This window comes from Nematostella vectensis, chromosome 4, assembly GCF_932526225.1.
Source record: "Nematostella vectensis chromosome 4, jaNemVect1.1, whole genome shotgun sequence".
NCBI lineage: Eukaryota > Metazoa > Cnidaria > Anthozoa > Actiniaria > Edwardsiidae > Nematostella > Nematostella vectensis.
The window spans coordinates 7,105,711-7,124,567 of NC_064037.1; the positions used below are offsets into that span (position 1 = coordinate 7,105,711).

The 18,857-nt window shown below is 39.6% G+C and overlaps 1 protein-coding gene across 2 annotated transcripts; it reads right to left on the reverse strand.

The window, feature by feature from the left end:
* Positions 1 to 324: 324 nt before the first annotated feature.
* Positions 325 to 18,857, reverse strand: LOC116603381 (nuclear pore complex protein Nup153). Of its 2 annotated transcripts, none has more exons than XM_048726372.1 (23): positions 18,599 to 18,857; positions 17,974 to 18,423; positions 16,624 to 16,935; positions 16,028 to 16,159; positions 15,908 to 15,953; positions 15,484 to 15,557; positions 15,244 to 15,306; positions 15,111 to 15,173; positions 12,560 to 12,726; positions 12,342 to 12,414; positions 11,291 to 11,440; positions 11,087 to 11,209; positions 10,308 to 10,424; positions 9,928 to 9,965; positions 8,600 to 9,837; positions 7,876 to 8,046; positions 7,482 to 7,547; positions 6,896 to 7,165; positions 6,040 to 6,560; positions 5,560 to 5,671; positions 3,101 to 3,331; positions 1,765 to 2,061; positions 325 to 1,631 (listed from the first exon to the last, which is right to left on the reverse strand). In XM_048726372.1, the coding sequence occupies exons 1-22, from the start codon at positions 18,704 to 18,706 to the stop codon at positions 1,835 to 1,837; spliced, it is 4,752 nt and encodes a 1,583-aa protein (XP_048582329.1). In that variant the 5' UTR covers positions 18,707 to 18,857; the 3' UTR covers positions 325 to 1,631; positions 1,765 to 1,834. The 2 variants fall into 2 exon arrangements, with proteins under 2 accessions (XP_048582329.1, XP_048582328.1); XM_048726371.1 differs by having other exon boundaries at positions 1,765 to 2,064.

Here is an 18,857-nt window from a genome sequence, read left to right on the forward strand (position 1 = left end):
AGTTTTATTACAAATTGGGTCGATCTTATTACAAATTGTGTAGATCTTATGACAAATTGGGCCGAGTTTATAACAAAATTGGTCATTCCTCCTTGTTTTACAAGCGGTGGTAGGAGCAGGTCTCAGGAAAGGGGGTAGGAGGAAAATTGTAGCTTTCGCTGGTAAAAATGTTGCTTTATAAAACGAAGTCACTTGATTTGTTAATCTGTGGTTGAAACTTTTAGTTTCAACTGCAAAAACCCACGATATTAGGCTATCGACTGCCAAAGGGCTTAGGACCCCTGGCCAGTACCAGCGAACCAATAGCAACCACAAACAACGATATGAAATTAGTGTTTTATTATGTCCTGTATTACAAAAGTTGGCATGTTTGTAGCACCCATGCATGGAACCCCGCATTCACCTCCCTCCCCCCCCTTTTTTTCCAGTTGTTCCAAATTTAAACCTCATCAGAATTTCCCAAACAATGTCACTATATCCTGTCGAGTTTGCAGACATGCCAACTTCTATGCTCGTAAAGCATTATCATTAAACGCAGTCTTGAACACCGTCCATAGAATCCTCGAGAAACTTTGATGGCAGTTGTGCCAAGGTTTTGATTTATACAAAATAGCCAATTCTTGTTATATTATTTACAAAACGTCCAATAAAATTTATTTGTCTAACTAAGCTAACACGCCGCTCGTTTGAACTCTCACTCGTGTGTGCTGTTTGTTTCTCGAAGATTCCTTATATAAATGTCGTCTAATACATACGTATCTAGTTAGTAACAGTAAAATAGGTTAAGTGTCTTTATAATATGGCGATAAGGTAATACTAATTATCGAATTTGTACAAATTTGCTTACCAAGAGCCGCATTGTTTTGCGTTTGAAGGGATTTTATAAACATCATTATTCCACCCCATTTACGTTCCCCTCACATTTGGATGCACTGGTCAAATCAAGGATTTGTTAACTGCAGTTTAGCTGTTCTCAAAGGCAAGGTTAGTTAGCTTCAAGGTCGTCATAAGCAGATGAATATTTGTATTTTCTTTTTCACCCTGAAAATTTACCATTCTAGCCCAACAAAATGTCCATAAAAATATAAATAAATATATCTGAGGGGTTTAGAGATATCTTAAAGGAAGAGGGTACTCTAATAAATTCAAGAAAAAAACACCATCATCATGTGAATGAAAGCCTCCCCCCCTTACATACACAAACTCGAAGACGTTGCCCCACCCTTCAAAAACCTTTCGTTACTGACCAGCCATCTCCCAACCCCACTTAACACACGACTCGCTCAACTCTAGTCTACTGATTTAACGCTACGAACCTATCCCCTATTATAGCATATTATTCGCGTTTACATACAATACTGGTTTGCATAAGATAGATGGATAAACGTCTTTGATAAAACTTTTCACTGGTATTCGGATTTTGAGGTTAGCCTGGTAGAAGCTGATAATAAAATCAACGAAAAATATATGCAGCCGCTGGTAATGGAAAATAAAATAGCTTTGCAATACTAACACAATAGCTAGCGAAAGTTTACTGATCTTCGGACTACTAAAAGTAGTGACGGTAGTTGGATTTTTGAAGCCCTGACGGAGTCTGATCTATTCTAGCCGTCTAATCTACGATTTTGGCGATTTTTCAGTAAATCCTATTTCCGTTTTAGTCGATCTGTGTCTTGCTTCTTCACTTTGTGAATACATTCCTTGTTGTTTACTTTTGCGAATTCATCCCTTTGTTCTGGTGATAATGTGTGACCCATTCCTTGTTCTGGTGCTTAATGTGTGACCCATTCCTTGTTCTGGTGCTTAATGTGTGACCCATTCCTTGTTCTGGTGCTCACTGTGCCCCGCGCCGTGATCGTCTGACACCCCTCTTGATCACCCTCCTGCCTGTGTTCGTGGAGTCACCCGCCCCTGGAGTGAAGCCACCTACACTTCCAGTAGCGCCAGTGAAGCCACCTACACTTCCAGTAGCGCCAGTGAAGCCGAATGCGGGTGGAGCAGGGTTGGCAGGGGGATTCGAGGCTGCAGGTGGAGCAGTGAAGCTGAAACCGCCCGCACTAGCTGCTGTAAACACACAAATAACATTGCTCAAACATGTGCTCGCAATGGCCATTGTCACAAATATTCAAATTTGCCAAGTTATCGAGCTGTTAGGATTAGCAACGTCAACCCGACAAATATTTAATTAGGAATCAATTTCAATGTTTTCTAGAAACTAGAAACTTGTTGTTATTTGTATTTGAATACAACGGTTTTTTGGCAAGGAAACTTTAACACCTACTCGGTAAATAAAGATTATGATATGGTTTGGTATGGTATGGTATGGTGATTGGCTTTGGTATGGTATGGTGATTGGCTTTGGTATGATATGGTGATTGGCTTTGGTGTGGTGATTTGCTTTGGTATGGTATGGTGATTGGCTTTGGTATGGTATGGTATGGTGTTGTGATTGGCTTTGGTATGGTGATTGGCTTTGGTATGGTATGGTATGGTATGGTGATTGGCTTTGGTATGGTATGGTATGGTGATTGGCTTTTGTAGGGTAGGGTAGAGTAGGGTAGGGTAGGGTAGGGTAGGGTAGGGTAGGGTAGGGTAGGGTAGGGTAGGGTAGGGTAGGGTGGGGTAGGGTAGGGTAGGGTGATTGGCTTTCTTAAATGCACTCCCAGACAGGTTCTATTTCCCACCAGGCCTTATTAGCCACGCTAACATAGCTGGAAATAAAGGGCGGGAAAGAAAATCGGTAATTTGGAATTGTGCTTATTTTACTTCATTCACTAGTGGAGTCATTTCGCCCTAGGCACTAGGTCTTTGCGGGGCTCTTATTGGAGAGGGGGCCCCTTTTTTATTCAGCGGAAAATACAAGCTTCTGAATCGATTAAGAACAACAATTTGCGCACCTAGGTACGAAGAAGTAGACCGTGTTGTAATGTGAGGATGTCAATGCAAGCTAAATAAAATTAATTAATTCAAGTGGTGCTTTTGTTGGGACATTTTTAGAGGGGGGGATAGGGACGCTTATTTAAAGGAGGGCGCTTATTCGAATCATAACGGTATCTCTTGTTGAATAAACATTTCCACACAACAACAAATACAACTTTACCTGTTGGTTGTTGAGCCACTGGTGCAGCAAACGGTGTCCCACCCATCGGGAACTGAGCCGGCGCTGTGGGCGTGGCAGCCCCAAACTTGAACACAGAGGATGAGGGCTGCTGTGTGGAGGAAGAAAAGTTGAATCCAGTGCTGGGTGCTGCCGCTGGCTGACCAAAGGCAAATCCACCCGTCCCTGGTGCTGAGGGTGCAGACGCTATCGCAGGTGTTGCCCCAAATGGACCTGATACAAAACAAGTTAGTTGTGTCAAAATCGATTTGTTTATCTACAGTTTAAGGGGCGCTTAGACGGTCAAAAACTGATGTTCGTAATATTGGGGAAAGCTAGAAAGCAATCAAAGCATGTGAAAATCAAAAATAACCATCAAAATTTATTGTTGTTTGAATCACTCGTCTCGAACACCTCACATTAAGGAGATTCGATACAGTTTTCCGAATGCCCAACCATCCTGTCAATCACAACTCCTATCTTCTGCTACAGGGATTGGACCATCACACTATTTGGCCATGCCATGTAGCTAGGGATGAACTTAATGAAAATGGAACATTTGTTTACATTGCTGTTTCTATGGCAACTGAACGGTGTACCCGTTTAATTCACTATTCGCGAAATGCTGTTCGCTACAGGAAAATTTTTTAACAAATTAGCTATAGGATATTGTACATCAGACCTTGGTCGACACTTAGAGGAAGTTTTATTAAAATCTATAAGAGGATTCTGAGATATTGACGTATTTTGTTTTCAGTCACTCTGTTATTTACCTACTTTGAAATTCGCCCCTGAAAAAACGCGGGCAAGGATTTTTTTTACCATTGTTATTTAGCTATCTCTTATTTTTAAAAGCATACCAAAAATGAAAGCAATCGATTTTGTTGATCGTAAGTTCCAGGGGCCATTACTGGGACTATTTAATTCTTTCAAAATGAAGAAATTGAACTTTTTTTGCTTTTTTAGCCGACATGTAAAATTTTGCCGATTAATTTTCTCGTCGTTTTCGTAGAATAAAATTAAGATAATCAGAAACATTCGGGTTAACTTTGAGCTTCATTTTGTAAGTAAGCGTTTAGATTTTTTGAAAATGGGCATTTCAAGGGCCGACTTTGCGCTGGCTCTTTGTTTAACAAATTGCTTCGTCTCATGTATTGCTGATTTCATGACTTGTTATTTTCACATTCTCCACGTGCTAATCTTTCACGGCTGGCTGCTTCTGAACTTCTGAATGGTCGTTTATCGAATCTTTTTCTTCTTTACTTGAATAGTTAAAGATATTTCCATTTAAAATATGCTGTGAATAATGCTGGAGGAAAAAAGAGGAAGGCAGGTTACGCTAGCTGCGTAAGGGACTCTGTGCAAGATTAGCACGGGAAGAATGCGAAAAGTACAACGAAATGAAACGGACAATATTCAAAGCGAAGCAACAAAACAAGCGCAAAGTCGGCGCTTGAAATGCCCATTTTCAAAAAAAAAAAAAAACTAATCGCTTACTTACAACTCTTCAACGGAGCTCAAAGTTAACCCGAATAGTTCTCAATATATTGATTTTATTCTACAAAAACAACGAAAAAATTAATCGGCGAAATTTTATTTGGCGGCCAAAAAAGCAAAAAAGTTCAATTTCTTCATTTTGAAAGTATCATATAGTCCCTGGAATGGCCCCTAAAACTTACGATCAACAAAACCGTTGCTTTTATTTTTGGTATGCTATTAGAAATAAGTGGTAGCTTAATAACAATGGTAAAAAGAATCCTTGCCCGCGTATAAATTTTTTTCAGGGGCGAATTTCAAAGTAGGTAAATAACAGTGACTGAAAATAAAAATATGCCAATTTCTCGGAATTCCTCTTATAGATTTTAATAAAACTTCCTAAGTGTCGACCAAGGTCTGATGTACAATATCCGATAGTTTATTTTTTTTAAATTTCCCTGTAGCGAACAGCACGTCACGATTAGTGAATTTAACGGGTTCGCCGTTCTGTTACCATAGAAACAGCAATGTAAACACATGTTACATTTTTATAAAGTCCATCCCTAGCTAAATGGCATGGCCAAATAGTTTGATGATCCGATCCCTGTAACAGAAGATACGAGTTGTGATTAACAAGAAGGTTGGAGATTCGGGAAACTGTATCGAATCTCCTGAAGTGGATGTAAATAGTACCATGATTGGTTTAGTTATAGACTGTGCATTCACGACTTAAAATTGCAAAGAAAAACTGTTTAATAGATTTTCGGCATACAATCCTTTTCATGGGAAATTCATTCCTTTCTACAGTATTTATTACACTTGATAAAGTAAACCATTGTATGGTGTCAGCATCTAGCTGTTACAGGCCTCTAGAGCCCGGTGGGGCACTAAAGGTCGGGCACATGTAGATGTGTCAGACCGTCTGGGAGGGCCCACACTCACTAAAGTCCCTATTAAACCTAGCATGGTATTGGTGTGAATTATACCTGTAGGAGCAAGTATGGGTGGTGCTGCCCCATTCCCTTGGTTGTTGTTATTATTACCATCTGCCTCCATGCTCTCCTCTGGGACTGAGGATGAAGCACCGAATGCAAAAGGCTGGGAAGTAGAAAGGTTTCACTAAGAAAAAATATCTTCTGGATATAACAATTTGAGAAACATAGCCTGCTGCTATATCAGATGAGCTGATTAGGCATAATTAAGCTGTAGAAAAGTATGTTTATACTTAATGTAAAAACAATTCTGGACTGGAAATTAATAAAATAGTGGGCTCACTTGATTCAAATGTTTCAGACAAATTTTTAAGCATAGGGAAGGGAAATATTTGGTCAGAAAAAAAAACAACCTTAAAATTTGTAGTCATAAAATGGAATGATCTAAAAAACTGGAGTAACATCCAGTCTAATTAGCTGTGAAGTCTTTGTTTTGCTACTATAGGATACAAATGTCATAGTACTGAACAGTACCTGAGCTGTATTCCCAAAACCTCCAAAGCCAGGTTTAGGAACAGTAGAGCTGCTGCCTGCTGCAGTAAATGAGAACCCTGAAGTAGCAGCTGGCGTACTTGTCACAACTGGTGTGGCGCCAAACACAAATGCAGACGGGGCGCTACTAGCTGTTGAGGCTGCTGCAGCAGTGGCTGGCGCACCAAAAGCAAAGGGAGTGCTAGTAGATGTTGAGATTGCTGCAGTAGTTGTAGCTGCGCCAAAAGCAAAGGGAGTGCTAGTAGATGTCAATGCTTCTGCAGTAGTTGTGGCCGCACCAAAAACAAAGGGTGCAGTAGCTATGCTTTGAGGAACAGAAGTAGAACTTCCAGTAGCTGTGCCAAACGTAAAGGGGGACACTGCCCCTGAGCCAAACTGGAATGGTTTGGATGCTGTGGAGGGTGCAGCAGCTGCAGGGGCTTGGATTCCTGTGGCTGCTGCAGTCGTTGTGGATGTTCCAGTGAAGCTGAATGGGGCAACAGAAGATGTAGGTGCAGCATTTCCTAAAATAAATATTATGTTAGTCCAATTTTTTTCAAGGCAGTTCTATCAAGTATTGTTAAGGTGCAAATATTTATATTGTGATTTAACACAAAATTAAGAACTCAAATCTATTTAATAAAATCTGGTTCATAGTAAATAGCAATTGAAAAGATAAAAACAAAGAACAAAAATTGAGATACCAGTGTCTAAATTCCTTATACTGTATTGGAGGGTTACAAAGGCTTTTCAAGTCTTCTCTATAATATTGTAAAATTAAGGCTTTCTCTTCAATGATGCCTCAGTTTAACTCGACATTTTCTTCTCCCAAGACATACAATTTTTGCTTTCCCTGTACCTGGTATCCCAGTAGGTGCTACTCCAGTCCCCGCTGTGCTGCTAACACCTGCCCCAAAGCTGAATGGTGCAGGTTTGGCTGCTTCAGATCCCTTAGATCCTTCTACTTTAGGGAAGGATGGTAGAGCTGAGGTGCTGCCAAAAGTAAATGGCTTGATTGCTGAGTTGTCGTCAGTCGTGGTGGCGGCACCAGTGCCAAATGCAAATGGCAAAGGTTGGGTTGCGGTGGTAGATGTGGAAGTTTCTTTGGGCACCTCAGCCTTTGGAAGTCCTACAAATGATAGAGATTATTTATGGAGAATCCAGATCACAAATTCTGAAAAGGTTGTAAGAATATTGCTCCAACACTGAATGCTCTAGTCCTAGGTATCCAGATGTTTCATATCAACTGAGTCACAAGGCAATTAACCATAATTGCCTAATAACCTAGGACGGTTGCCTTTTGGCTTGTATCAAAATTAGTTAGTTTTCCAATAATTTTTCAAGTAAAGAGAAAATGGATTGAAAAATGTACAGATCTATTTTTTCACAGAAATCTGATGGTGATTTTTTAAAGGTACCATAAACATGAATTTTAACGATCTTACCTGTAAACCCTGGTAAGGAGTTACTGGCAGAAGCAAACAAGTTCACATTTGGAGGTGCATGATCCCCTATGGAAATAACAACTTCCTCTAAACATAATATTAAAAATTACCCATTCTTGGCTTAGTCGAAGACTGAATATAGTATCTACAGTGTATTTATAAGATACATCTGGGTATATTTTTGACATATTTGAGTTTTATAGTTTTGTTTCATGTGCTACAACCCCTTAGTTAAGTCCTTTACATTTTGTTTTGTACAACACTAAACAGATTCTTAGAATAAAAAATAAGTTACAGTTGCATCTTTGTGTCTTTCACATGGGTAGATATGTTAGCTAGCATCACAGCTACTGTAATAATATACTGATGACATCTAGAGCTTGAACTACAATACCTGCAGTAGGAATCTTTAAAAATCCAGCTTTTGCAGCATCCCCAATAGATGGTTTACTACTAGAGCTGGTATCAGCCGGACTACTCGCTGATGGGGTTGTGTCTGGTGGGGTGGAAGCGGGCACCTTGAGGAAGCCCAGCGCAGCGGCATCTGCTATGGATGGTTTGGAGGCTGCAATGGATATCAGAGAAGGGAATTCTTTAGACACACAGGTACAATGAAAGCTGCACCATGGCAGTCACCTTAGTGGCGTAAGTTTACATTCAATGTGGCGTGGCACTGGGTGACATATGATTAATTGTGTGTAATGCGGCATATGATTACGTGTGAACAATATGAGATGATGTGTGTGCAATGAGACATGATTGTGTGTAATGTGGCATATGATAACAGGTGAACAATATGAGATGTGTGTGCAATGAGACAATGTGAAATAAGATTGTGTTTGTGCAATGGGACATGATTGTGTGTAATGTGGCATATGATAACAGGTGAACAATATGAGATGTGTGTGCAATGAGACAATGTGAAATAAGATTGTGTTTGTGCAATGGGACATGATTGTGTGCAATGTGGCATATGATAACGTGTGAACAATATGAGATGATGTGAGTGCAATGTGACATAGTGTGTGAGCAATGTGACATTGTTACATATTATTTTGTGTATGTGATGTTGCATACAGTACTGTATGATTACGTGTGTATGGGATGACTATAGTTACCTGTTGAGGAGTTGGTTGAGCTAAAGGCAGTCACAGGTTTAGAGGATGAGACAGAATCACCACCAAAAGTAAAACCACTCTTTGGAGTGCTTGACAATTGCCCCCCTGCTGTACCAAATAATGGCTTACTGCTCCCTTCACTGCTGTTCGAAACAGATCCAAACTGGACTGTTGTCTTGCCCTCTGATGTAGACCCAGACTCGGTACCAAATTTAAAGGGAGCTGGAGACTCTTTCAATTTACCATCTGAAGTTTCAGAACTGACTCCAAATTTAATTGTAGCACCTCCTATCTTGGGCTTATCCTCTAATGACTTAGTTACTCCAAATGTTATAGCTGTACCACCAGGTGCTGCTTTACTATCTGATGACTCAGAACTTACTCCAAATTTAACAGAGGGCACTGCAGTATCTTTAGACCCTGAAGATCCAAATTGAAATTTAGGCATTGAGGAGGCGTCCGCTGTTGTCGTAACTCCAAACTTAACTGTTGGCAGGGAACCTGGCTCTGATTTGTCAACCCCAAATTTAAATGGACTGTTAGAGAATGAGTTGACTGATGGTTTGAACCCCGATGTCTCTGCTGGCTTGGCTCCTGGCTTAGGCGTCTCACAAGCCAAACACTTTAAGTGCTCAGCTTTGTTGACAATCATGCAAGTGTCACAAGTCCAAGAGCCTGGAGGAGGTGCAAACTTCTCCAAGACTGGGAAAGTCGAGCTTGAAGCTCCAAATGCTGGTGTTTTTGACGCTGTGCTGTTTGCTCCAGGTTTAGCTGTCTCACAAGCAACACATTTGGTATCACTCCCTTTGTTATTAACCATACAAGTGTCACATTCCCACGAACCTTCAGGAGGAGCAAACTTTTTCCTTAAATTGTCATCTACATTAATGTTCATTTTGGCTGTTGCTGTGGCACCACTGCTAGTAGGTTTTGGTGATTGGCAAGCTGCACACCTACTGTCCGCCTCCTTATTGCTAATCAAACAAGTGTCACATGTCCAGGAGCCAGCAGGGGGTGCTTGTTTGTTAAACAGGCCGTTACTGGTAGAACTGGTGGCAGATGGTGCAGGTTTGCTGCCAGGTTTGGATGCCTCGCAGGCCACACAGGTGGTAACATCAGCTTTGTTCTGGATCATACATGTGCCACACTCCCAAGATCCTGGCGGGGGTCTGAATGCTTCTAGAAGGTTGGTGGCAGGAGCAGAGGATTTCTTGTCATCTGACCTTGTGGAATTTTCACTGGGAACAATTTAAAAACGATTTAGAATCAGGCGACCATTCCCTATTAAAAAGACACCTGATTTTGATAATCATAACACTGTTACTTACCTTGGTTTGACAGATGCTGGTTTGCTAAATGAAAAAGCCTGCAAGACAAATGGGGCTGTCAGAATGTAAGCAGTAAAAGCTACGTAAAATGTGATGGCCAATTTTTGCTAACAAAAGTTAGCAGAGGGGTACGATGCTTATACAGTGTACCCGTGTAAAAATCAAGGCAAAAAAGACACAAGTGTACAAGGGAGGAACTGACAGTTCCTTTTCTTCCTTATTTGTCTCAGTTGTTTACGCTTTTGTGATTTTCAGATTGCAAAAAAACTATCTGAGTCTCTCTTTTCCATTTCTTAGTCTCCCCAAGGTTATAAATACAGTATTTTGACATTTCTTTAGATCGACCTGTTGCTCGTGTGTGGAAATAACCTCCTTCATACCTTAGTATTTGGAGAAGTTTTCTTAGAAGCAGGAATCGATGGATTAAAGATCTTTGGTGCAGGTGCTGAGAATTTGAAGTTGTTCTTTGCCATATCAGTAGCTGTAGAAGGAGGTGCCTATACAGAGAGAGACCAACAAAGAATTATGAGAATACTGACACTAAAACAGCAAGTTGAGGTACTTTAAATACATAACAAGTACTAAAAGCAGATGGAGTTTACAAGATAGCACTTGCATGCTTTTGATTTTAGGAAAAGAGTATGGGACAAAAGCTCAGTGAGGCAAGAAATGAAGCATTCTTGAAAGTGTCATGGTGTTACTCTATGAAACTCCTTATGGAAGCATCAAAGGTCTACTGAGCAGGGCTTCTGGAGTAACACGGAAAAAAACTCAAAATTATGCGGGATTCTTTGCTAAATTATGCAAGTTTTCATTGGCTCCTAGCCACCAGCCAATTAAAAAGGTATTTTATTATTAGTCCTAGGCCTTCAGGGCTTAGCAAAGAACGCCTAGTCATTTTATTTGTTTTCAAAATTCAGTTCGAAATCTCGCAATCACGAAGAATATTTCTCTTTTTTTTACGAGAAATAGAGGTAAGAACCCTAAAAGAACCCATTAGCTGTGCAATTAAATGTTTTGTCTTTCAAAATTTAGCCAAATTACACGGAAATTTGTGGATTACACGGATTATGTGGAAAAAGCCAAATTACGTGCTTCCGTAATTCCAGAAGCCCATGGGACGCTATGGGGAAACCCTGCTTATTGACAATTCACTTACAGTGTCTGTCTTTTTAGAGGTTGTTGAACTAATAGAAGCTGTAAAGGAGAATGTAGGAAGTGATTTGCCACTTTGTAGCTGAAGAGGAACCGCTGATGTCACTTCAGGTAAAGGATTGACAGTCTGGAATCAGACATGAAGAATGATGAGGATGCTACATACTAATAATAGAATTAGAATAAAAGGTTTAAATCATATACTCACTTCAGTATCCTCTTCTTCTTCTTGACGAGTCCTCCCTAAAGTATAGTGCCCAGAGGTGCGCTCTCTCCTTATTTTACGACCAACCCGAGTAGAGCTTGTTTCAGGTGAGAGTGAGATTGGGAGTGGAGTTGGAGTGAAAACTGGGAGTGTCTGTACGTCAAAAACAAAATAAATGACACCAGTCAAAAGAAAAACATACTCAGTCTTCAAGCACAATAGCATTTAGTAAGCCACAGGTCCCAAGGGCTTTTAATAAAAGGTGGCTACCAGCAGTCAACTGCCGGCTACAACAACTTATGCTAACTCCCTTCTTTAATTTCAACAATTTGAGCTATGTAACCGGTGAGATACCTTTCCCTAACTGGTCCCTTGGTCTATATCATATTCTTTGGATCCCCAGCCGAAGCCTGCTCTTTCCAAAATTATTGAAATTCCTGGGTCCCAGGGATGAATCAAGGTGATTCAGGTTGTTTTTTAGAGGTTTAAAAACTTGGCCCTCTTTATATTGAATCTCTTTTCTTTTTGGATAAGGAAGTTACTGTGGTTTTCAATGTTCTGTGAACTCTCGCCGACGATTTCCAACTGTCACCCTCTGGCTTTCATCATTCAAAATCCTTAGAGTTTTTATTGGACAGCTTTTCTAATTTTGTGACTGTTAACTGCAAAATGGATGAAAATAAACTATTATCATTATCGTTATCATTTTCACCATCATCATTATTATTATTATGCTTGCAATCACGCCACCTCTCAGTAAGGCGCTGACCAATCAAAACATGCTAAGTCATTCCGTTGGTTCAATGATGGAAGCCAGAAAGCTGGTCGTGGAATATTGAAAATGGCCGCACTGCATTGATATAGTGCTTGGGGAGCTGGCCAGTGGTGATATATTTGGCGACAGTGCTTACACGCACACTTATAAACTGCATTAAGCACTATCTATAAACTGACAAGGGAAATTCAGCTGCACATAAAGGAATCAGAGAATTAATAAGCGCTATACAAGAACCTTTAATTTACATTTGAAATCCATGTATGCACTTTCTTCTACCTGTGAGACCGATGTTAATGTTGATGTTGATGTTGATGTTGTAGACTTAGTTGCCCCAATTCTATTCATGATGCTATAGAACAAAAACCAAATTGAATCAATAACAAGGCATAAGTAATGTTGTAATTGGATGCCTACCAGAACTTTCTTTATTGTTATTCTAGTGAAATTGCTAAAGAGGACAGCCTTCAAATTTCCTTTCAGATAATAACTCTCACCTTCTAGATGAAAGACCGGCAGTTGATTCCATTGGCCATTCTGTTTCCATCGTTACAGGAGTGCTGGAAGATGTTGGCTTGTCAGGAGTTGTTCTGGGTGTTACCCGGGATATAGAAGCTCTTTGTGGGCCTGAGAGTGGTTGTACAGGTGGAGCTCCAAATTGTGCCTGCAAAATCATAAATATGACAAATATTTTTATCAGGAGAATATGTTTGGATTTGCAAATAAGTCACCAAGGAAAATTGTGCCTGCTCCACCAACAATAATTTCGAGAATCATATAAACTCTTGCCCCGGTGTTAAACCATTGTTTGCATAAGGCAAAAGGTCTTCCAAATAAAAATGACTCTGTAACATTAGTGGACCACACAGTAAATTTATCCCATTAACAACTGAAAAGAGTGATTCCTTATGTCAAAGTATTTGAATAGATGGAGCAAAGATTTGTAATGAAACCAGAAAGAGAAACACAGTGATACACACTAGCCAGCGTAGCTTGCCTCTCGGGATTGAGTGCAAGCACAACGCAAGTGCAAGGCACAAGAGCCAGCCCTCAAATAAAAGCCCATGTTTTTGCAAAACGACCCTTACTAGTCCTTCATGATATCGACAGCTTCTCAATGTTGTCTATTATTATTATCAAAAAATCAGAATCAAGCTGCAGTTCCAAACAAACTCGCATTGAGCACTGTCACTTTTTCTTGGACATATGATGATTGACAGATTAAGTGTTACCAATCAAGTCTTTTAACACACCAATAAAAAAGAATAATCACTTTCTAAATTATAAATATGAGAAAAGTGGGGGGTTCTTTGCAGGCTTTGTATTCAGAGCGCCTCCCTTTCATGAACAGTGCCTCGCAATCGGCTATGTGTACAATGTTGACACTCAAACGCGCCGCAGCGCATTGCCGACTAAAATCCCCGAAAAGCTAGACATCCATTCAAAAATAGCCACTCAAACTCAATTATTTATATGAACATTAACCTAAACCTTAATTATAGTTTATATTTTAGCAATAAAAACGGAAACAGCGATCGAAAAAGTAGAGAATTCAAGGATAAAAGTGTTAATTAGCGTTACATCTTGTCTAATCGGCTATACAAAAATCGTTGTAAAAATGCTTAGAGACACACTATTGATGTAAAAATTGCACTTTCTTAATGTACTTACATTTGAGATTACCCTCAGCTTAGTTTTTTTCTTGTAAAATAGCTTCAAGTGGATAATTTTGCAGTAACCACTTTTCACATAAAAACGTCATGTGAATTGTTGATGAAGAGAAAACATGTATTATGACGGCCTTTTTTAGACAATATCATAATTTTATAATGATAGATGTTGTGTACATTAGCTTCAGTTTCAATAAATTGCGATTGTTAGAAACCCTGAACGCTTCCCTTGGAGTAGTTCTGGATTCAGTATCTCACTAACTTTTGTCATGCTGCTTCTATGTGACTAACTAGTCTGCTTATTAAACACGCTATGTAGCGTGCGTTAAGATATCTGATAACGCAAAAGGTGTGGACAAGGGCCAAATATCAGAAGGACTATTACAGCAAGAATCGCGAGAAAATCAATAGAAAAATTCGGGAAAAAGCCAAGCTCAAGAGAGAGGAGAAACAAGCTAACCTTTCCTGAAGAAGTCGCAAATTGACGACTAAAATGGCGGCAGAGTAAAGCTCGTCAAAACGGAACATCTACATGGATATACGTTGCTAGCTTAGAGATTTCTATCTCTAGTACTTCGAGTTCTTGTTGCGTATGCTCATTTATTAATTTGTTTTGGAAGAAATGGTCACACGAACATACGACGCGAAACAGCTAGAACACGAATAGCTTTGAGAGATTAAGGAATGCGCTTGGTTTTTACATTTATTTGAGTGGTATTGCACATACGGATCTCATTCCTTCTCATTAAGATCGACGCAGTCATAGAGGACGTTTTTTATTTGGGGCGGAAAAACATCAACAGCGTGATTTGGCGAAAGGTCTGCTAAAGATGTTGTAAAGCCATCTAAAAAAATAGAAGTGTACATTAACAAATTGCTGAATATTTTTCTTTTCTTTTATCATACACCGTTTCGTTTCTGGTTTAAAAACAATTCACTACGCTCATAGGGAAATGATTAGCAATATCTTCCTCCATAGCAATGTGTTATGGCAAAAAATTAGCAAGTTGTTCTAAACTTGAATAAACAATGTGCGTGCAGTGACGTCTCATGGGTGTTAGTGACATATCTAAATGAATTCGCCATATCTACTTACCGGCGTGCATGGCAAACACAGTTCTGACCGTGTCCAAAAAAGACTCTGCGTGCGTTGACACAACGTAAAGTACTAGGATTAGGCTTAGGCGGGCTGAACCGTGCAAATTACACACTGATACGAGCCATTGCACGGTCCGGCGTGCATGTAACACAACTGGGTACCAACATTGAGCACATAGCCAATCATGCTGGTTTCTCTCTCGAAACAAAACAGATCGACGTGCATATTCCTAGGCCACTCTCAAAGGAAACAGAGCTGGCTACGCAGGTAGATACACACCTGTAGTTTGCGAGGAGATCCAACAGGTCTAGTATTTGGAGGTACCCTTCTTTTTTGAGGTTGCTAAAATAATCAAAGCAAGTCAAATTAATGTCATACTGGACGCACTCAAGACTAAAGAATTGATACTTACAGTGAATGATAATGGTGATGACGATGTTGAAAAAGGTGGAGATGGAGGGATCTTTTTCGCATCCTAAAATTTAGGCAAGAAAAAATGAGTTTCCATGCAATATTTGTCCTCAATGGTTTTGCTGTGGCTGATCTACCAAACAATGATGCAAAGCTTTTTACCACATATTTCACAAAGCTGCATATGAAGTGTAGCTTCAACATAATCCTACTGGTGTCTGAAACAAGATATTTCTCTTACAATTAGAGGTGTAGACATCTTCTCAAGTGCTTCTAGTATGCGCTTGGCTGTCTGACTTGCAGTTCCACCAGATGCTGGGGGAACAACAGTATCCAGCTTAATTACAACACTATATATGTCACATGTAACAAATCATAAATAACAATAGAGAAAAACCTTAAGATTAAGAGTGTTGATGAGGCTTTCAGCACTAATATGATGATCAATACAAAGTTTAAAGAAACTAGCTACTAAGCATGTGACAATCACAGCCTTGTTTGACACAATCTTCATCACTAGAAGGATTTTGATGTGCTATAATACTGAAGTGTTTGTATGTTTCTGACACCCTCATTGGTTTTAATTGGTTTACTTCACAAACCTGCCTAGGGGGCCAAGCATCACACTGTGATTAGCAACTTTCCTACAGCCAAGTATACTCTACCTGCAACTGGCGTTGGCCTGATTTGCTTCCTAACTGGTTGAGTTGTCTGAAATACAAATGCAACAGTCAGTCAACCTAGAATGGCATAACATGATGATAGATTTGTCACACGTTATATACCTCTGTTGTTTTGGGGGAAGAGACTCTCATGCGTTTTCTGCCAGCAGTCTGCGATGCACCACCAAATGAGGTCTTCCCAGAGTAAAATGGTGATGAATATGGATGGACGTTACTCCTGCTCTGCGACCGTGGCTAAAGAATTAAAAAAATGAATTCATGGAGATGAAAGGTTAATCCTTCCTCTGTCCTTTCTTTGTCCTAAGTGCTGCCGCGCTAGGAGTATCTTTACGCAACCATCCTGTTGCTATTAGCCATTTAGAGTAGGGCTTTTTTTAACTTGCTTTTTCTTCATGTTTTTCTTCATTTCTTGTGTGGTTATGTCTATTTTTTTTTCTTTTTTTCTTTTATTGTAAAGGGTTACACTTGAGTTGGAGTTGTGCTCTGTCGTGTCAACTTTACCGCTATTTCAATATGTGTACAGGAAGTAAGAGATTACTTACTGATAGAAAATGTAAAACCAAACAAAAAATAGTATTCTATTACCAGGCAGTTTAGATATCTAAACAGTACCCTTCAAAGCACATTTGTAATAGGTAAAGCAGCTGTGGTATTTATTCTCTGTGTATTTGCCTAAATGGATCAGTTAGCTTGCATACCGGTAAGGGAGACCCAAAGGCAGTCACTGAGAATGAAGGTCTGTTACTTAGTGTAGATTCTGGCTTGCGTCGACTTTCATTCACTGCTCCACCAAATTGGAGCAATGATGTGGAAGGGGTTTGTGCTGGGGTCCTGGACAAATTAAGGGGTGTATCTGGCGTGCTGCGCTCACTGGTACGAGGGATTCCAGGCATAGGGGTGCTGGTAAAAAAAGATGAGGGCAAAGCTGGCCGAGATGGGTCAGCTTGCAGTAGAGATATTCCTAGTGATTGCTGGCGTTTTGCTGGTCCATCAGATGTGGAGGGCTCTTCCTGAAAGTAACAAAAAAAGTAAACATGAAATTTAATTTCAACTTTATAAGATTAGGTACAAGCATCAGATACATGACTACAGTTCATGGTTTCATACTTGGCAGACTTTTTAGCAGAATAGTACTATCTTGAACACAATTTCTTCCAGATAAGCAAGAAACACAGACAAATGAGTATATATTGTTTAACTACTAAAAAACAATCCATTGTTAGGATCAGGCTAAAGTGATGACTGCGCTTATATTTCATCATAAAAAAATATCTCTTTCTGATTAAGACCTTATCACAAAATAGCTTTTCAAAGGTATGTGAATTCCATTCTTGGATTTCGGGAAAAGATGCGGCTGAGAAATGAAAGTTATATGACAGTCATCATACTCCATATCATCATAACCTAAGTAGCACATTTGTTTACTATGACACCAATGTAACAGTGTCAGGTAATTGGGTACCACAATCCAGTCACCACAACAGGTAAAGCAAGATCTTTTTATCGTTTCAAAAGTTACTGTTTCATGATGATAAAATCCCACATAACTTATTGAATTGAAATGATAAAATTCCACATTGTTAAATTGACATATCTTGTTAGTTAATAAAGTTAAAGTAATGTGACAATAATAAAATAAACAACCTCAAATAAATTGTTACCAATGCAAACAGATTATGGAAGTAAAAGGGAGTGAGAAATTAGTAATAATGTTTGATGGCTACTCGTGTGAAACTGACAACACTTGTTAACATTTACACAGACAATTGTCTTGTGTTTTCCGTAAATTAACTTTTGGTAAACACCGATGTGTTTGACATTTGACGACGAGTAAAGGATTCAAGTTAAGAAACTTTTGCGAAGAATGATTATATCACAATCATAATCGTTATTGGATCAGTATAAAACTTTCTGGGTAAAATTTGTGGTAGTTGATGACCGCATTACATTGGAAAATAAATCAGTGTAGGTCGTTTGGAAATTGAGTCTTAACCTCAAACCTATGACTAATTTGTAGTGTGCGGGTATTATTCGGTAAATGTACGTACTGTCATTTCTGAATCCGAAACTCCTTGGCCAAACCTCACTTCTTTAGGTGTGATTTTATCTGTTCTGGTCAAACCACCGTCAACGACACTTTTCCTACTATAAGAACTCTCTGTCTCGCTTTCTCGTATCGTTGCGTACTCTATGTTAGTTCGGACGTGTGATCTTGCAGTAAGAAAAGTCGATAATGCATTTTTGCCCTTTGGGAGACCATGGGTATGTACCCCTCCATTTCCAAAAACTTTCCCCACACTTCGATCAGAATTGGCCGAAGTTCCTGGAGCCTCTGTAAAATCATAATCGCGGTTGGGGCTATCTTGCGTTCTTGGTTGATCATTTACTCCATCCTCGATCTCTAAATCATCTTCCACTTCTTGTTCCGAACTTTTTCCTTTCCATATATCCACAAGCCATGCGGGAGAGAAAAAATCTTTGACTGTCTCTAAAACACCCTGTAAAACACCGGTACAAACTCATATCAGAAGGCTTCAACTACTACCATAATTACCCCAAATATTACTTCAAATAATCACAGACGTCTAAAGAACATAAACAATAAAGATCAACGGGATATGGAGAAACGTTTGACCTCAGAAGTCGGAACACACGGAGGAATAGTAAACTGACCTTCTTGCTAACTGACGGCCTTGAGTACGGTTTCGCAGAGTGTCTCTGCCGCGAATGGCCACGAATTTTATATGAATGTGATCCTCCAGCGCCAGGCTGGTCCACCATTTTGTAAACTTCCCCCCAGTAACTATAAATGTGAGTTTACAGCAATTTTTGAGTATAAAATTTAGCAGTAAACTTAGTGCATTTTCCTTCTCATTTCGCAGCACATGCGACTCAGTTCGACCGCTCTTTTCTGATTTTTTGATTGGTCAAT